At 52.9% G+C, this 16880-nt stretch overlaps 1 protein-coding gene across 4 annotated transcripts; it reads right to left on the reverse strand.

Annotated features, from left to right (window-relative positions):
- Positions 1 to 1569: 1569 nt before the first annotated feature.
- Positions 1570 to 15050, reverse strand: LDLRAD1 (low density lipoprotein receptor class A domain containing 1). 4 transcript variants are annotated; one of them, XM_028514039.2, is made up of 7 exons: positions 14321 to 15046; positions 13871 to 13925; positions 11164 to 11292; positions 9057 to 9194; positions 7156 to 7284; positions 4245 to 5683; positions 1570 to 3325 (listed from the first exon to the last, which is right to left on the reverse strand). In XM_028514039.2, exons 1-6 carry the CDS (start codon positions 14447 to 14449, stop codon positions 5535 to 5537), a joined length of 729 nt encoding a protein of 242 aa, XP_028369840.2. In that variant the 5' UTR covers positions 14450 to 15046; the 3' UTR covers positions 1570 to 3325; positions 4245 to 5534. The 4 variants fall into 4 exon arrangements, with proteins under 4 accessions (XP_028369840.2, XP_035882029.1, XP_035882031.1 ...); XM_036026136.1 differs by lacking the exon at positions 1570 to 3325 and having other exon boundaries at positions 4482 to 5683; positions 11164 to 11289; XM_036026138.1 differs by lacking the exons at positions 1570 to 3325; positions 9057 to 9194 and having other exon boundaries at positions 4482 to 5683; positions 14321 to 15050.
- Between the last annotated feature and the right edge of the window lie 1830 nt (positions 15051 to 16880).

A 16880-nucleotide genomic window follows, 5' to 3' on the forward strand; every position in this document is an offset into this window, starting at 1 on the left:
AAGCATAATTGGTAGGTAGGTACAAAATAGACAGGGGGAGGTTAAGAATAGCATAAGAAATGGAGAAGCCAAAGTACTTATATGCACGATCCACGGACATGAACGAAGGGGCGGATTGCTGGAGAGAACAGGAGTACTGGGTGGAGGGAGGCAAAGAGGGGGGAAACTGGGTCAACTGTAATAGCATAATCAATAAAATATATATTTTTAAAAGCATACATTCATATAAAGACTTGTACTATAGCAGCTTCATTTGTAATAGCCAAAACTAAGAATAACACAAAATCCATTAATGAATGGGTAAGTGAAGAATGCATTTCTTCAACCTGGAATGCACAAGTGATGGTGTACCCATACAACAGAATACTACTCAAAAATGGAAAGAATAACTATTGGGCATGCTATGACACAGATAAAACTCCTAATATCCTGAGTGAAAGAAACCAGACAGATGAAAAGAGCATATATGTATGATTCCCTTTATGTAACATTCTGTAGAAGTATGAATCTCTACTGACAACATCCATCTGTGGTTGCCTGTGTATGGCAGTGAGGATGGTTAGAGTGAGAGCAAGGCTTACAAAGGCTGGAAGGACACTGGAGAGCGATGGATATATTCATTCTCTTAACTGAGATAGTTGCATGGGTATACACATGTGTCAAAACCTATGACAGTATTCATTTTAAATATGTGTAGCATGTTGTACGTCAATTATACTTCAGTAAAGCTGTTGTAAAAAACTCATTGAACTGTATGGAAATTGTATCTCAATTAGAACATTTTTTTAAAGGACTCAGAGAAATCACTTCTGCCTTGACTTTGGTGGTCCTCATCATCCCAGCAGCACCCACCTAGCCGTGCTGCTTTGGGCTGGTCCCTTCTCTCTCCGGAAAGCTGTTTAATGTCTGTAGTTCATGAGTCTGAGGAGGAACAGAGTCTCAGGCAAACAGCAGTGGCAGAGGGTTAAATCAGACCAGATTTCCAGCCCAACCCCTGGGGGAATGCTGAGCCACTTTAAATTCCATCCATCTATCCCTGTGTATTTGTACAGCAAGAGCCTGTTGTACTTAACTTACTGATCTGGGAGCTTGGGCCAGGATGCTGGGAGAGGGCAAATATTGATGCTGGCTGCCTGGGTTCTCCCTGCAGGCTGTGGCATTAAATCCCCCACTCTGCTGATGAGAGCCATGGAATGGCCCCGGCTGGCCCCACTGGGTGCATGTCTCTCTGGACCTGGCTTATGGAGTGCTGTTTGGGAGGTTGCTAGGGCATCTGCTTCTTTCTGAAAGGAAGAACCAATAACTAAGAAAAGAACAGAGTGCGGGCTGCGAACCAAAGTGTGGCAAGTTCGATTCCCAGCCAGAGTACATGCCTGGGTTGCAGGCCATGACCCCCAGCAACCGCACATTGATGTTTCTCTCTCTCTATCTCCCTCCCTTCCCTCTCTAAAAATAAATAAATAAATAACATCTTTTTAAACAAAGACACCAAGTAATTAAACTCTTTTAAAAAAAAGAACAAATGCTGGTCTGCTAGCTGCCAATCACCTCCTGTGTTTTCAGGCGCCCACCCCCTAGCCAGGGCCCCAGCTTCCTCTTCTAGGGAGTCCTGGCCCAGGAAGGGTAAGATATTAAGGAGGGGTATGGTGGGTTCTGGATTGGGGCCTATTGAGGTTTGATCCTGGTTGAGTCCTCTAAAAGTTGTGTGATCTTAAGCAAGCAGCTTCATGCCTCTGTGAGGTGCACATGAAGTACACAAACCAGGTTCCTGGAAAGGTTGTGAGGAGTGGAGAAAATGAGATACAGGGGATAAGGCACACAAAAGTTTGCACTGGTGTTTGGCATGTACTAACTGCTCACCAAATATTGGCTCTTGATATTTATTAATCGCTTAACACAGCACTTGGCACTCCCCTTTCTTCTGCTTCAAGCTTTGTTGTTTCCAAGTGGCATTCACATTCCAGCTCTCACCTTTTCCTCTTCAGAAGCCTGCAAGATAGTCTGGCCATGACCTCCTTATTCCTAACGTACAGAGGAGAGATCCTTTTTTGCTGCGCCTCCACAGAAGGAGGAATGCAGTGTCTTCTTCCTGCTGAACTCCTCTGCCAGCTCCCTGCAGCCTTGAGCCAAGTTCACTCCCTGCAGCCCAGAATCTGAGACTCACCCTCACATTCCAGCCACGGGGGGCTGCTTCACACTGCTCAACCAGGACTGCCCTGTCCTGCTCCCCACCTGGTTCCATCATGGCTCTGCTCAGGCATCATAAACCCTAGAAGCTTCCACACCTCATGAGACATAGCATAAAACAGCAACTTCTCTGGCCAAGTGCCCAGGCACCTGGCTCTGTGCCCCACAGTCAGATGCCCTGCCACAAGCTGCCTGGCTGTCCAAGCTTCGTATAAAAACAGCATCTCCCTCAGAGCATTGTGGCGAGAATGAGACGTAGAGCTCTCGGCACAGCGCCTTGTTTGCAGCAAGTGCTAATGTGTGTGCCTGGACACCTGGCTTTCATATTTATGAGAAGTTAGATCTTGAGAGTATCATGCTAAGCAAAATAAATGGAATGGAGAGGACAAAAACCATGTGATTTCACTCAGGTAGGATAGAAAACAAACAAAGAAAAACAAAAAAACTCATACTCACAGACAACAGTATGGTGGTTACCAGAGGGGAAGAGGGATGGGAGGAGGATTAAGAGGGTGAAGGCGGTCAAATATTTGGTGATGAAGATGACTAGACTGTGGCACACAGGGCAATGTATAGATACTGTACGACAGAACTGTGCACCTGAAACTTACACACTGTTACTAACCCATGCCATGCCAATACATTTCATTATAGTTTAAAAAGGAAAGAAACCTGGCTTGTGGTCCGTGCGCTGCTACTGACATGCTGAGTGGACTTGGACAAGTAGGTCTCAGCCGTGGCTTCTCGATCCTGTAAAATGACGCTCTGTACCCCAAGGGGCCCGTGCATGGGCGTGGATGGGAGGGGAGGCTAAAATGGTGTGCAACGGTGATGCTGGTGCCTCTGGGAGTTTTCAGAGAAGAGCCACAGGCCACTGAAGGAGCCTAGGACTGGCTGACCACCAAGGCCCACCTGCCTCTGTCCCACGAGGCCGAACCGCAGCACTGCCACTCCCTGCCAGAAGTGGGTACTCTCCCTGCCGCAGAGTGACCTAACCTAGCCCTAACCCTGACCCAAACCCGAACCCTAAACCTAACCCCAACCCAGGGCAGAATCCCTGAGGTGACTGGTTCTAGGAGCTGGTCCTCAGTTCATCAGGGTCAGGACCATGATTGTGTCCTGGCTCCCAGAGGCCCCTCTTCAACCACTGAGGCTGACTGGTATGAGCAAACACAGGCTCAGGCTCCGCTGGTTTCTCCCCAGCAACCTGGTTTGCAACAGCTGATGCTCAGGCCATCAGGAGCATGTTGGCATTTCAGTGCCAGAACAAGCTCCTTGTTCCTCAGGGACCAGCTCAGCACTTTCTTTACCTGGAGACTGGCGTCCTGTTGGAGAAGGCATGGCCCAGAGTGGGAGGCCAGGCACCCCTTCTCAGGGCTCTGGCCTCCTCCATCTTCCTCTTCACGCCCTGACGCCTACTAAGTATGTCCCTATGGCCCATGTGTTCTACCGGTGAGTAGCCCTTGACCTTCCCCTCTTCTCTGCTCACTTGGTCCAAGTGCTGGCATCTCCTTCTTGGACCGTTGTAATTAAAGATCACTGTAGCTCCAGAGAGTGTCATTGTTTACCACACCTTATGGCTGTTGTCCTTAGGATGAAGTGTGACACGCTGTGTCCTCCAGGATCCTCTCCCTGCTCACCTCCTCACTCCCACCCACTGATGTTGTGGCCACCCCGACCTGCTGGCATTCCCTGGCTGAGCCACAGCCTGTCACACAGCCACAGCTTCATTCACAGGGCCCCTCAACTGGGACTGCCCTTCGCTTCCACCTGTCTCGCTGGAAGTTCTCCTGCCCTCCAGAGCCAGCCCAAAGGCCCCTCCTCTGGGAAAGAGGCGCCTCTGGATCAGTGGTCAGAACGCAGGATGCCGCCCCAGTGTACCCACAGCTCCTCGCTTGTGCTGCTGTTGGAGGGAAACTTAGCCAGAGGCGCCAGAGCCTGGGGCTGACCATCCCTCAGGCAAAATCTCTGAGGGACCAGTTCTAGGAGCTGGTCCTCAGTTCATTGGGGTCAGGACCGTGACTGAGTCCTGGCTCCCAAAGGCCCCTCTTCAGTACCCTCAGCCTAGAGTTTCCTGCTGTCCCCCAATCCTTCTGTGGTAGGAGGTGCCTCCTCCACCAGACCCCGCCCTCCTCAGGTGCTGGGACTCAGGTCTCTTCCTTTCCTGGTGCCCAGCACCCAGCTTGGCCCAGAGCAGGTGAGTAGCGACTCTTCATCAAGTGATGAATGAACCAGCGCTCACCTGTCTCCCAGATGGCCATTTTCAGTCCAGAACTCACACAAGACTGGTACACAAAACTGATTCCATTAGTCTGCAGTGGGGATAGGTCTGTCTCCCTCAGTAGGAACCCTCTTGTTGCCAGATTCCAAGTCTCACTTTGTGACCCTGAAGCTAATTTTAAAAATACCCCACAGGGACTCTGCATGCCTCGCTTCCCAACAAGTCGAGACAATCATATTGGTAACAGGTAAGGTTTTAGGGTTGAGACACCCTAGAATATGTTTGATCCTGGTTTCAGCCCTGACTTTGCTGTATGATCCTCGACAAGTCATTTCTCCCTCCAGGCCTCAGCTCCCTCATCTCCCTAATGGGAGCACCGATCTTGGTGTGTCTAGGGACTGGAAAGCTGGAAAGGTATGGAGAGAAACAACTCATTTACTTAGGCTCTGGGGTCAAAAGACAACCACTAGTACAAGAAACCTGGGCGGAGTGCCCGGGCACCAGGCACAGGGTGGAGAGTGGGACGGATGGAAGAGCTGCTCCTTCTCCAGATCGTCTGCTCCACGGCTCAGAGCCTCCTGGAGGGCTCCCCCCGGCAGGCTGATGAAGCCCCACTGCAGGTGAAACTTCATGTGGTCAGCCAAGAGGGCCTGATTACTGAGACAAGAAAGATGCTGAAGCTATAGCCCAGCCCAGCAGTATCTATCTGCCTTGGGTACAGAGACAGGAAGCGGTACGCACGCCACATAAGGGCTAAATTCCTTGGCTGGATATTTGACTCCAGACTTGTCTTTTCTCCAAGGGGTAATGAGGTCAAAACCCAGGAGTCTGTCTTAGAGCAGAGGAGCAAATTCCCTCTGCGTGGCCCCTGAAGCAGGCCTAAAATCGTGGGAGCAGTTTCCCCTCATCTTTGTTAATGAGCTCCCTGTCACTGGAGGCATTCAAGGAGAGGCTGAACATTTTGAAAGCAGGAGAGGCAAGTCTTTTTCCACAGAGACCACAGTGTGTAGGTTTTACTAGATGAACTTGAAGGCTCCTTCCTGCCCTCGTATTCTTCAATGCAACACTCACGTGGCGGCTCATCAGCGCGGTTCAGCCAGCCTCCTGCTCCGGCCTGCGTGCCCAGCTAGGGGCCAGGACAGGAGTACTCGTCGGACCAGTCAGAGCAGTGCTGCACACGGTCCCGGCAGAGGCTTCTCGGGATACAGCCACAGTACTTGAAGACAGTTGAGGTGCAGCGCCACCACCCAGGGCCGCAGGGTGGGCACACAGTCACTGGAGGAACGAGAGACGACAGAAGAGCAGCTGTAGTGTCCTGGAATGTCCAGGGCACTCCCTACCTCGACACCTGCCACGGCTCCCCAGACCCCCATCCCATCTGGCATGGGTTGACTGTCTTCTTGTTTCCCTGTGGGAAAGGGAGTCTAGATCCCAATGCATGGGCTGTGTGACCTCAGGCCAGTCTCTTACCCTGTCTGAGCCTCAGTTTCCTCATCTGCTCAAGGTTGTTATTAAGGAGTAGTGCCAGGCACACGGCCAAAGTTCAAATATTAATGGGTGCACACTGTCTACCGCAGCCCATCCTCCCCCTCTCACCCTGACTCAGCCACACCAGCCCACCTAAAACTCTTTCAGGGTGCCCCATAGACTTCCCCCCTTTGCCCTGAACCCCGGGCCTCCAGCATTCTTCCCTGCACGTCCAGCCTCTGCCTGTTAAAACCCTGTCCAGCCCTGGCTGGTGTGGCTCAGTGGACTGAGTTCGGCTGGAGAACCACAGTGTCCCTGTGTCAATTCCCATCCAGGGCACTTCCCTGGGTTGTGGGCCAGGTGCCCAGTAGGGGACACACAAGAGGCAACCACACACTGATGTTTCTCTGCCTTTCTTTCCCCCTCCCTTCCTCTCTCTAAAAATAAATATATAAAATTTAAAAATAAATAAATAAAATCTTTAAAATAAAATAAAATAAGATAAAATAAAATAAAATAAAACCCTGTCCATTCTCTAAGGTCTGCTTGAATACCACCTCTTCTGAGAAGTCTCCCTGGATTCTTACCCCCTCCCTTCCCCTAATAAACCTCCCCAGGTCCTCGTCACTTCCCTTCGGCATCAGCAGGATGTGAGTCCTGTGGGTAGGACACACGTGTGACTCCTGGCTGTGCTCCAGCAGAGCCTGGCACGGGCCCAGCCGTGTCAGGCCGTGTTTGCGGGTTAAACACTGGGACAGTGGAAAGAGGCCAGACTTGGAGTCGGGAGACTGGGAGTCAGGGAGGGCGTCCCAACTTCCCTGCCTGTCGTTCATTGCATTAAGTTCCTTCTCTTCTCTGGCCTCAGTTTGCCTACATATAAAGTGGGGCCAGTGGTTCCTGCCCTGCTTTCCTCACAGGGTTGTTGAGAGGTAAAGAGGGGGTTAGGGAAGCCTAGGTTCAAACCCCAGTTGAACAACATACATACTTCTTGCCTGACTACCCTCTTGTTGGCCAGATTCCAAGTCTCCCTTTGTGACCCCGGAGCTATACCAGTTTCCCATCTATTAAGTTCCCCACCACAGAAGAATAAAGCTCCAATGGGAGTCATTTGGTATAGTAGTGAGCACCCCACCACTGGAGGCATCCAAGAAGGGGTGGAAATGTCTTTCCAGGATGCAAGGAAAGGATGAAGGGGGAACCTCAGAGATTCCCTGGTCAACCTGCGCTCTCTGGTCACTACCCGGCCACGTGTTCAGCCCAGCCCATGCCCAGACCCGTACCTGGGATCAGTTCATCCGAGCAGTCCCCACAGTTGTTGGTTCCATCACACCTTTGGTCTGAGTAGATCCAGGATGCTGGGTCTCCACAGTGGGCCACAAGGAATTGGGGGAGACTCTTGGGCACATCTCCTATGGAGAACAGATGAGGCAGGAGAAAGTCCACATCTGGCCACAGCTGTTTCAGGGATATCTCAAGGGGGATTGTCATGGCCACCTTGGCTGTTGCCAAACTCAGTGTCACTGTGCACGCACACCAGGAAGGGCACGAGGGCAAGGTTTCCTGGGGAGGGGGTCAAGTCAAAGGAGAGATGTGTTCTTTCCCTGCACATCCAGCAAGACGCCCAGGGAGCTGCCTCTCCCTTCCTCACACCCTACGCAGATCTTGTGCATCCCCACCCCCCACCCCACTGCCTGCACTGTCCTCCCTCCAGAAGTGTGCTCCTGGACACCTGTCCAAAACCATTCCAGTCAAGTCCAGGTTCAAGTTCCTTCATCTCCACGAAGCCTTCTCCAACTGGAACATAACAAGAATAAATGTGATGTCTCGCACTTGGGTCCCAGAACCCAGAGGATGTGAGTTCACGTACCTTGTGAGAGGGAGTTACAGCACTTTACCTGAAAGCATGTTCTGTTTTAGACAGCAGTGCGACAAGGCTACCAAAAATTAACACAAACTCAGGCCACATCACTAGAGGTATAACCCAGACTTGGGAGGTGAAAAAAGCCTTTGTTCCTTGAACTAGCCAGAGATGGTCAGAAGTGTCATGAATGTTTTGGAGCTTGTCCAGGGAGATGGATGTGTTGTGTGTTCTGGAGAATGCTGGTGGAACAGGGAAGACCCATCACAAGGGGGAGGACTGGGAGTTGAGAGTGTGTCCCGGGGAAGGGAACACTTACGTGGGGCAAAAGAGCAGTGGCTCCAAGTTCATGCAGTGCCATCGTCATGGAGACAGATTAAGATCCAGTTCATGGCAGGCAGGGGTTGATGAGAGGGCAGAGTTGGAAGCCGTCAAGGATGCCAGTGGGAGACATTCCCATGGAGAAACCGTGCAATGATGGTAGCAGCTGCCTCAAGTGGTAGTGAGCTCCCCATCCCAGGACTATGCAAGCTGAAGCTGGGGGGCCTCTGCTGGGTTTGTTGTCAGGGGAGTTTGGGCATGAACTGGGACATAGCTAGATGACTTTTAAATTCTCTTTTTATCTTGAGGGTTTATGATGCAATGACTCCCTTCATTGGCACCCCTTCTCCGCCCACTCCAACTTACCAAGCTCTCTCCCCGCTCCAATGGGCAAAGGGCCTGGCTCCTCTCTCCTGAGAATTGTCAGGTCTTTAAGGTCTGGGACAAGATCTTCCCATTCATTCATTCATTTACTCACTCATTCCATCATTCATTCAGCAAATCATTCTGAATACCCTGTGTGCCAGGCACTGGGACCCAAGGTCAAGCAGGCCAGGCCTGACCTGAGGAGTTTACAGCCTGATGGTCATGGCAAATATGCCAATTGAGGGTGGCAAGGTGACCAGGGCTGGGACACAGGGAAGCACAGGGGATGTAGAAGCCCAAAGGAGGAAGTTTAACCTAGTTTGAGAGTCAGGGCTTCCTGGTGGAGGTAACCCTTGAACTCTGCCATGAAGTTTGAATACAGATTCTCTGGCATGGAGATGCACAGAGTGAGGCCATTCCTTAACGTGGGCATTCACGTATGTGTGCGGGGGGAGGTGCTCCTGGCTGAGGGCACCATATAAGCAAAGGCCTGAGGACACAAAGGTACCTGGTAATTTCAGGGATGACTGAGCTTCATTTTCACTGCAGGGATAGTGGGAGTTGGAGGGGCAACCCCAAAGGGCCCTGGAAGGTCCATTCAGGGCAGGGGCAGGGGCCTGACTGGGCAGTACTCACGGCACAAGTCCTCGTCCTCGTCCTCGCCGTGGGGACAGGTGCGGACACCATCACAGACCCCGCTGGCCGAGATGCAGCTCCTCCGGTCACGGCACAGGAAGCCTGTCCTGTTTGTCACCGTCACACAGGCCTGGGCCGCTGAGTGGGCAGAGGGTGGCCCCAGAAGGTCAAGGATGATGCTCACAAGGGCATCACAAGGTTCCCACACCTGAGACCCACCCCCCAAGCTGGCCTGAGGGGCTGGGGCAGTTAGAAGGATACTGGGCTTGGCACCAGAGGCCAAAGTCCCAGCTCTACCATTTGCCAGCTGAGTGACCTTGGGCAAATGACTTGACCTCTGAGCATCAGGTTTCTTGTCTGCAAAATGGGGACCACACTACACACCCACAGGACTGCTGGGGAGACTTGCATAACCCCAGAACATGGAGTGCGCCAAGTAGGTCACAGTACCCCTCCTTCACGGAGAGCCGCGGACAGGCTCGCAGGAGGCTCCGAGGACGGGGCTCCGGCAGTGAAGCGGCTTTCATGGCAGAGCCCCTGGCACCAGGCCAGCTTACCAGAGACAGTTTGCTGGGCCTGGCCTGGGGCTATCAGGTCATCACTCCATACGAGTACACCTGGCCACAACTTCACCGTCTACAAAGCACTGGCACGGTTTTGCTCTATCGTTTCCCCACTCCCCCTGGAAGCATCATCATCAGCCCCATTTCACACATGAGAAAAGGAAGACTCAGGAAGTGTGATGGGCCCCGGCATAGCTCACAACCCAGGCCTGCTGACCCAGTGCTTCCCTGAGGCTGGGGTGGCCTCCCCAGTGTCCAGGAATATCAGGCAGCACCTGAACATTTCTGCCCTTCTGACAGTCTTCCCACCACCCCAGGAGCTGCTATAAAGAATTGAAGGAGATGAGCCAGGATGTCACCCCAGCCCCACAGGCCATGCATGGGAGAGCGGGTTTGAGCGGGTTTGAGCGGGTTTGTGCATGTTTGGGCACAGGGGATCCAGGTCCCAGCTCACATGAGGGGGACTTACTCTCAGAAACTTTCATATCATCACACACATTAATGCACATGCACACACAGACACACATGTACACAAGCACACAGACATGTACACACACAGATGTGCATCACACAGATGCATACAGACACAGAGGCATGTGTACGCACACAGAGGCACAGGAATGCATATCCTCAAGGATGCACACCTACCCCAGGTGCCCGTGTCTCTGCACAAGCATGCAGAGAGCTGTGGGTTTACCCCTCCCTCGCCTTGGCCCTTACACACCTGGCCTGGCTATAGAGCTGTGCATCAGAAAGGGAGTTGTGGCGACACCTGCACCCAGTGAGCTCAGCCCCTGCCCATTGAGCTCTGGATAGTGACCTCCCTCCCCAGTGTAGCCTTTGAGGCCCTAGGCCCCTGGCCCTGCCCACCGCTCCAGCCCCGTGTCCTCTGGCCCTTGTGTGGTCTCCTACCCTTTTCCTCATGTTTCTTCCCATCCTAGGGACTCCACACATAGTGTTCCCTGAGCCTGGTATGCATCCCTGCCACCCCTTTGGCTAACCAATTCCTACTTTCCCTTCAGACCTCAGCTCCCTTTCACTTTCCAAGGTGCCCACTCTGACTCCTGGACTGGGTCAGGGGCCCTATTCTAGTCTCTCAGCATCCTGTTAACCCTGCCTCAATGTGCTTATTTAATTAATGGTTATGTCACTCCAAACTGTTAGGTCTGTGAGGGCAGGGACCACGTTGGGACTCACCACTGAAGCTGGGGCCCCGGGGAAGGGTCGACACACTCTTATCCTGTATGATGGAGGCAGACACACAAATGGATGGTGCCACCCGGGACACAGGCCAGGGGAAGAGGCTTCTAACCCAGCCTGGAGGTCAGAGCAGGCCTCCTGGAGGAGGCAGGTCATCAGAGCTGGGACCTCTTAATAGCTCATATTACAAGAGCTATTGTAAGTGCCCAAGTCTGTGCACACATGCTAAGGAATTGTCCAAAAGTCATTTTGTGGAGAAACCAAGCAGGGTCAGGGTTCCCCCCTGTCTCCACACCCCATCCCCTCCCAGCAAGTAGGACCCACCCTCCCTTGACCACTCTGACCTGATGTACGTGGTGGGGATCCAAAAATGGCGATCAAGGCAATCAGGGCCGCAAGAGTTGCCAACAGGAGCAGCAGGGAGGCCGAGAGGCAGGTGCCTCGGCGAGAGCAGCAGAAAGGGCCACAGCCTGCTGTGGGAGCAGGAAACCGGTGGTGCAGCAGCCAGTGCTGGGGCTCAGGGACCCCCTCCTCTGGCCCTTCCTGTAAGTGGCCTGTCCCCACCTGGGTATCCAGGGGCAGAAAGAAGTTCCCTGGAGGAGGTGCCACAATGCCCTCAGTTCTGCCTGCGGGCCCAGCCCCACCGAGCACCAGTCCCTGGCCCAGTCCTGTAGCTAGTGGGCAGCAGTTGGGATACAGAGGGTCCCAGGCCTCTGCTCCATCACCCTTACACTCCTGTCCTTCCACAAACACTGCTGTCTCCTCAGGAGCCAGTCAGAAATGGACACCTGCTTTCTGAGCCCCGACCATGGGGCAGAAACTATAGCAGGCCCTTCTACATAGCCATTATTTTTATTTTCCAAAACAACATTTTATAGATGAGGACACCAAGGCTCAGAGAAGGCAAAGTTCAGGTCACCTCGTGCGGAGCTGAGATGTGAGTTCACACCTATTTGCTGCCCAAACCAGAGCCCTTTCCACGTGCCAACCGATTGTTCGTTCCGCAGCCTGCCAGGGTGCTGGTTGGATGCCCAGCTCCCGCACTGCCCAGCCCGGCCCCCCTGAGACATCACTTTACTTCTCTGCCTGATTCCTCATGTGGAAAATGGAGGTCACCACACCTACCACAGGGCTGCCGAGAGGATTAAGCTAGTGAATATATTAAAACAGTGCTTGGCATAGTAAGTGCTATGAAGGTTTTAGCTATTGTTAGTGTATATTGAGCACCTACTATGTGCCAAGTTGTATCCTAAGCATTGTGGAAATAACTATAAGAGGAAACATATTGCTCCTTTAACTTACTTTGCTCCTTTAATTTTTGCTTACTTGTGAAATAATGAAGGAAAGCGTATTGAGGACCTGCTAGGTGTCCTGCTCTGTAGAGGACACAAAAGCAGCCATTGCTCAGGTTGTTGCCCTCTGAGAGTTTGCAGTGCATTTAGAAGGCAAAGTATGGGCAGTTAGAAGGAGAGTGTGGGTACAACTGCCGACAGCTGGGCCCCAGTTATTCCAGAGAAAGAAGCAGGGCAGATGGGAAGCATCTGTGTCCCAGGATCCAGCCCAGGGGCAGGCATGCCTTAGTAGGTGCTGTATGAATATTCTGACCCAGGGCTCCAGGAGACTAGGAAAGGGCCCCCATTCAGGGCAGAGCAGGCCATTTCCATCCAATCCACTCATATTTGTGGAGCCGTCCATTCTGCTCGCCTGCTGGTCAGACCTGTCCCTGTGCAGCTCACAGAGCCAGGCAGTCAGTGTCGTTCAGGGAGTGTGAGCAACGTGCTGTGGAATTCCCACCGGCGGGGGAGGGGAGGGTGCGAGAAGAGAGCACTCCACATAAAGAGTGCAGGTGGAGAAAAGGCCTGGTAGGTGGTGTTGGGGGATAGCAAGTGGCCTGGCGTGGCAGGAGCCTGGGGTGGGTGTGTGCTGGGAAAGGAGATGATAGTAGGAGATACAGCATAAATCTAAAATCGATAACCCCTGCAGGCCCTAGCGGGTGGTTTCCTTGTTGTCAGCAAACATGGGAAACTCCAGTAACCAGAGAGACAAGACCATGTGAATCTGGGCCAGAATGCCCTGATCAGCTGGGCAGGCACTCCTCAAATATTTGTGCAGCGCAGCCTGTGGGCAAGACGGGTCACAGGAGAGACTCGGGCAGAACTGAGGCCCATGCCCAGGTGAAGATGCTGCTCTCCAGAGAGGGAAGGCCCTGAGGTGCCAATCCTCACTCTGGACAGAGGGGAAAAGAAGCCACTGTCCCACAACCACGCCTACTAGGAGCCAGGACTTGGAAGTCAATACCCCCACTGTGGGGCAACAAAGGCACCGGGGCTCTGCAACCAGACGGACCCCAATAAGAACTCCAACCCTGTCTCTCCCACCTCTCAGCTGTGAGGGATCCCAGCTTGGCCAAGCTACCCAACCTCTCTTAGCCTCAGCTGCCTCCTCTGTTACTGCCCCACAACAGGACCCCTCTCAGCACTGGCCTGCGGACTAAGAGGCCGTGCAGCCAGGCCCTTTACTCCTGGAGGAGGAAGGGTCTGCTTCCTCCTCGGTCAGACGCAGTCAAGGCAGAGCGTGGGGTAGGTGCTCAGTCAATGTGCGTTCCTTCCTTTGAACTGTTCTAGTCACACAAGTCACTGGCACACAGCAGGTGCCAAATAAGTGTGTGATCCCGCCTACTTTATTCCTCAGTAGTTAAGAGAATTGCCCACGTCAATCACTGGGTCAAGTGTTTGACTCCAGAGATCTTTCCTTTACGAGTTACAGGTGGACTCTGTATGTGGTGCAGTGCCTGTAAGGTAGGCAGTATACAGTAGGTGCTGAACAAATGCTTGTGCGTGAAGAGATGAACAACCCTATTAAGCAGCTGGCTGTCAGCATGGCCGGCCAGGAAGATGAGAGTGGATGACATCAACATGGAGGGCGGAGGTCTGAGGGACAGGGGGAACCTTAGGGTGCCCTCTTTGTGCCTCTGTAGCACCAGCCCAACCTCAGGGAACCCTCCCTGGGGAGAGCCTGCAGGGCACTGGCCCCCACCCCTCCACCCTTTACCTTCTTCCCCAGGGAGGACATTGGTTCGAGCAGCAGCTTTGCCGTTGGCCTCCACCTGCCCAAGAGAACACGGTGAGGAGTGGGCTTTGGTGAGGCTCCCCAAAGTTTCCCACGGAAGTCACTGAGAGCCTTAGGTGGGCCCACTGGCCCCCCACACAGAAAACTCATCAAGCCTGCTCATATGCCCACACCTTTGCCTGCACTGTGCCTTCTGCCTGGAATGCCTTTGCTGCCACGGTCCCCTTGGTAAACAGTCAGCCTTCAAACCAGCTCAGGCGGCTCCTCCTGGGAGAGGCTTTCCCTGATGCCCCCTCCCATCACATGGATGGATCCCCCCACCCCCTCTGGAGCAGGGGGAAGCTGAGCCATCTCAACATCCCCCGTCTTTATTGCCCACTCCTGCCCCAGGTTGGCTCCCCTGGGTCAGGAGCCATCTCAGGCAGATCTTACCTGGGGGAAGATCTTGTTCATGTCTCCGGTGCCCAGCTCCCAGCTCTCAGCTCTGGGCGCTGCACTGGTGTGTAGAATGTAGCTCGGGTTCCCTGCCTGGTCACCAGGGCAGCCTGGAGGGGGGTGCATGGGAGGCCCTGCCTGGCTGCACCCTTCCTGTGGGCAGTCCCTTCCCAGGCTGCCTGCCAGCTGGAGGAAAGGGCTGGAGGGCCATGGTCCTGCTCAGTCTTTCCTTATTTTGTGGTCTGCTGGCAGTGTGCCAAGGTTGTCGGAACCCTCCTCGTCCCTAGCTGACAGACAGAGGCTGGTTTACAGAGAGAAATGGCCCTCCTGTCACTCAGTCCGGGGAGCTTCTCAGGGTGTGCCTTTTCCTCCAAGTCAGTGATGAGACTGGAGGACCTCAAGCCCCCAGCTGCACGAAATACCAGGCAGATCCGGGCAGAAACACCCAGAATTAACATTTCCATGGCTAAAAAGCAGGAGTCATTTTCTCATCGATGTTCTGTTCCATTAATTAAGTAATCTAGGTTGAAAGAATATGCATTTTCCACTAAACTTATAAAGCAAATATAATTTTAAATTATTTTCTTTTAAAAAGTGACCATGTGCATTTAAATTTTTCCAGAGATGGTACCTACGATGAAGGAGGGCTGACTAAGGTAAGCCCACCCCATGAGGTATGAGTTCCCCTGTAGCCTGATTCTTCTGCTGAGGAGACCGAGGCCTGGGAGCTTAAGGGACTGGCCAGAGGCCCCAGACCAAGGAAGGAGAGGTGTCCATGGGGACTCCAGGGAGGGCCTGTCTGCAGCCTGCTTCTTTTTTTTTTTTTTTTAAGATTCTATTTACTTATTTTTAGAGAGAGGAGAAGGGAAGGAGAGAGGGAGAGAAACAGCAATGTGGGGTTGCCTCTCATGCGCCCCCTACTGGGGACCTGCCCCACAACCCAGGCATGTGCCCCGACTGGGAATCGAACCAGCCATCCTTTGGTTCTCAGGCCCTTGCTCAAAATACTGAGCCACACTGCAGCCTGCTTCTGATGCCCATGGGTTGTCTAGCGGGTGACAAGTCTTTTCTTTTTCACTGGGATATAGACTGCTCAGTATCCCAGGGGGTGGTGGAAAGGATAGACACAGAGGCAGCAGCACTGGGAAGGGCTAAATCCTAGGTCAGGAGAACAGGGTCCCCACGAGAGCCCCGCCACTGGCCCTGGCTGCTCTGAGCCGCAGTTCCCTTGTCCAGAAAATGTAACAATTAGACTAGACAAAGGGGGTGTCTTCGTTTGGGGATCCCCATAATCAGGTCCCAAGACTAAGGGAACTGGGCTATTTATTTGCCAGCTCTTGCAAGTCATTGGCTGAGAACAGCCAGACGGTGTTCATTCCTGGCACCATTGTCCCACCTTAGGCAAGGAGATGCCAGTGCTGGCAGTGGCGAGCCAGGCCGATATGCCCTGAAATGAAAAGGGCTGAGGGAATAGGCAGGGCACCCATGGCGTCTGCTAAAGACGCCAACTAGACTTCATCTTGCATGCCCACTGCAACCGAGTGTAGAGGGTGTCCGGAACAGGGGGTTCAGAAGGATTCTGAGGTCAGGACTCGGGGTTTTCTGGTTGATTAGAGATGTCTTGCCATGGGTGTATCCGTGAACAGTGGTATCATACATAATACCCATTTGCCCAACTCATGCCAACTCATGCCTTTCAATCTCTGGATTTCCTGGTCTCTGATTCTTAAGTGTTTCTTTATGAGAAGACTGTGTAGGGATGTGGAAATGTCCCTTCCCCTAGAATCCTGGCCCAGTGCAGGTACGGCCACATTTGGCTGTGCTGGAAGCATTGCATCTCTCCCCGGGCTCAGGGTGCCACTGAGAGCCCTTGTGTGTGTGGGTGGGGGGGGGGGGTGCAGCAGGGGGTCCTGGCGAGATGGAGGAGAGGCCTTGCTGCTTCAATCCCAGGATTTCCCGGAGTGACAGCCAGGTGATACCTTGGAGAAGAAATGCTTGGGCTGGACTGTGCAACCTCTGCCTCCGCCCTGCGGGGCTCCCTTGGCCGTGGCCGGGGTCTGCTTGACCTGCACCTGGATAAACTCCTAGCAAGAGCAGAAACTTTGGAGCTGGTAGTCCAAATGGTTCCACCACTAGCTGCATGACCTCCGAGAGATAGGTCCCTTTCCATCTCTGAGCTTCAGCTTCCTCCCCTACCTCTTTACAGCCCTTTTCCACTCCTTCCTGAAGACAGGCAGTGCCCCGCCTGACACCCAGCATCTGACATTGCACTGCTCGCTTCTCCCACGTGCTCCGACCTCTCCCTTCCTTCCCCCTTCCTTCCCCTAGAAAAGAACTTTCAAAAACTTAAGAAAAAAGTAGACACAAGAAAGTAGAAAGAATAACATAATGAATATTCACGTACCCACCATTCAGAGTTAACAAATGTTAAAATTTAGTCATTTTTGCTTCAGACTTTTTTCTGTTAAGTATAGCAAAATTGAAAGAGTATTTTCTTCCCCCCAATCGTATTCCCTTTCCTCCCTCCCCAAAGTCAGCCATTTCCTAAATGTGCCAT

This window comes from Phyllostomus discolor, chromosome 5 (genome assembly GCF_004126475.2).
Source record: "Phyllostomus discolor isolate MPI-MPIP mPhyDis1 chromosome 5, mPhyDis1.pri.v3, whole genome shotgun sequence".
NCBI classification, from domain to species: Eukaryota; Metazoa; Chordata; class Mammalia; order Chiroptera; family Phyllostomidae; genus Phyllostomus; species Phyllostomus discolor.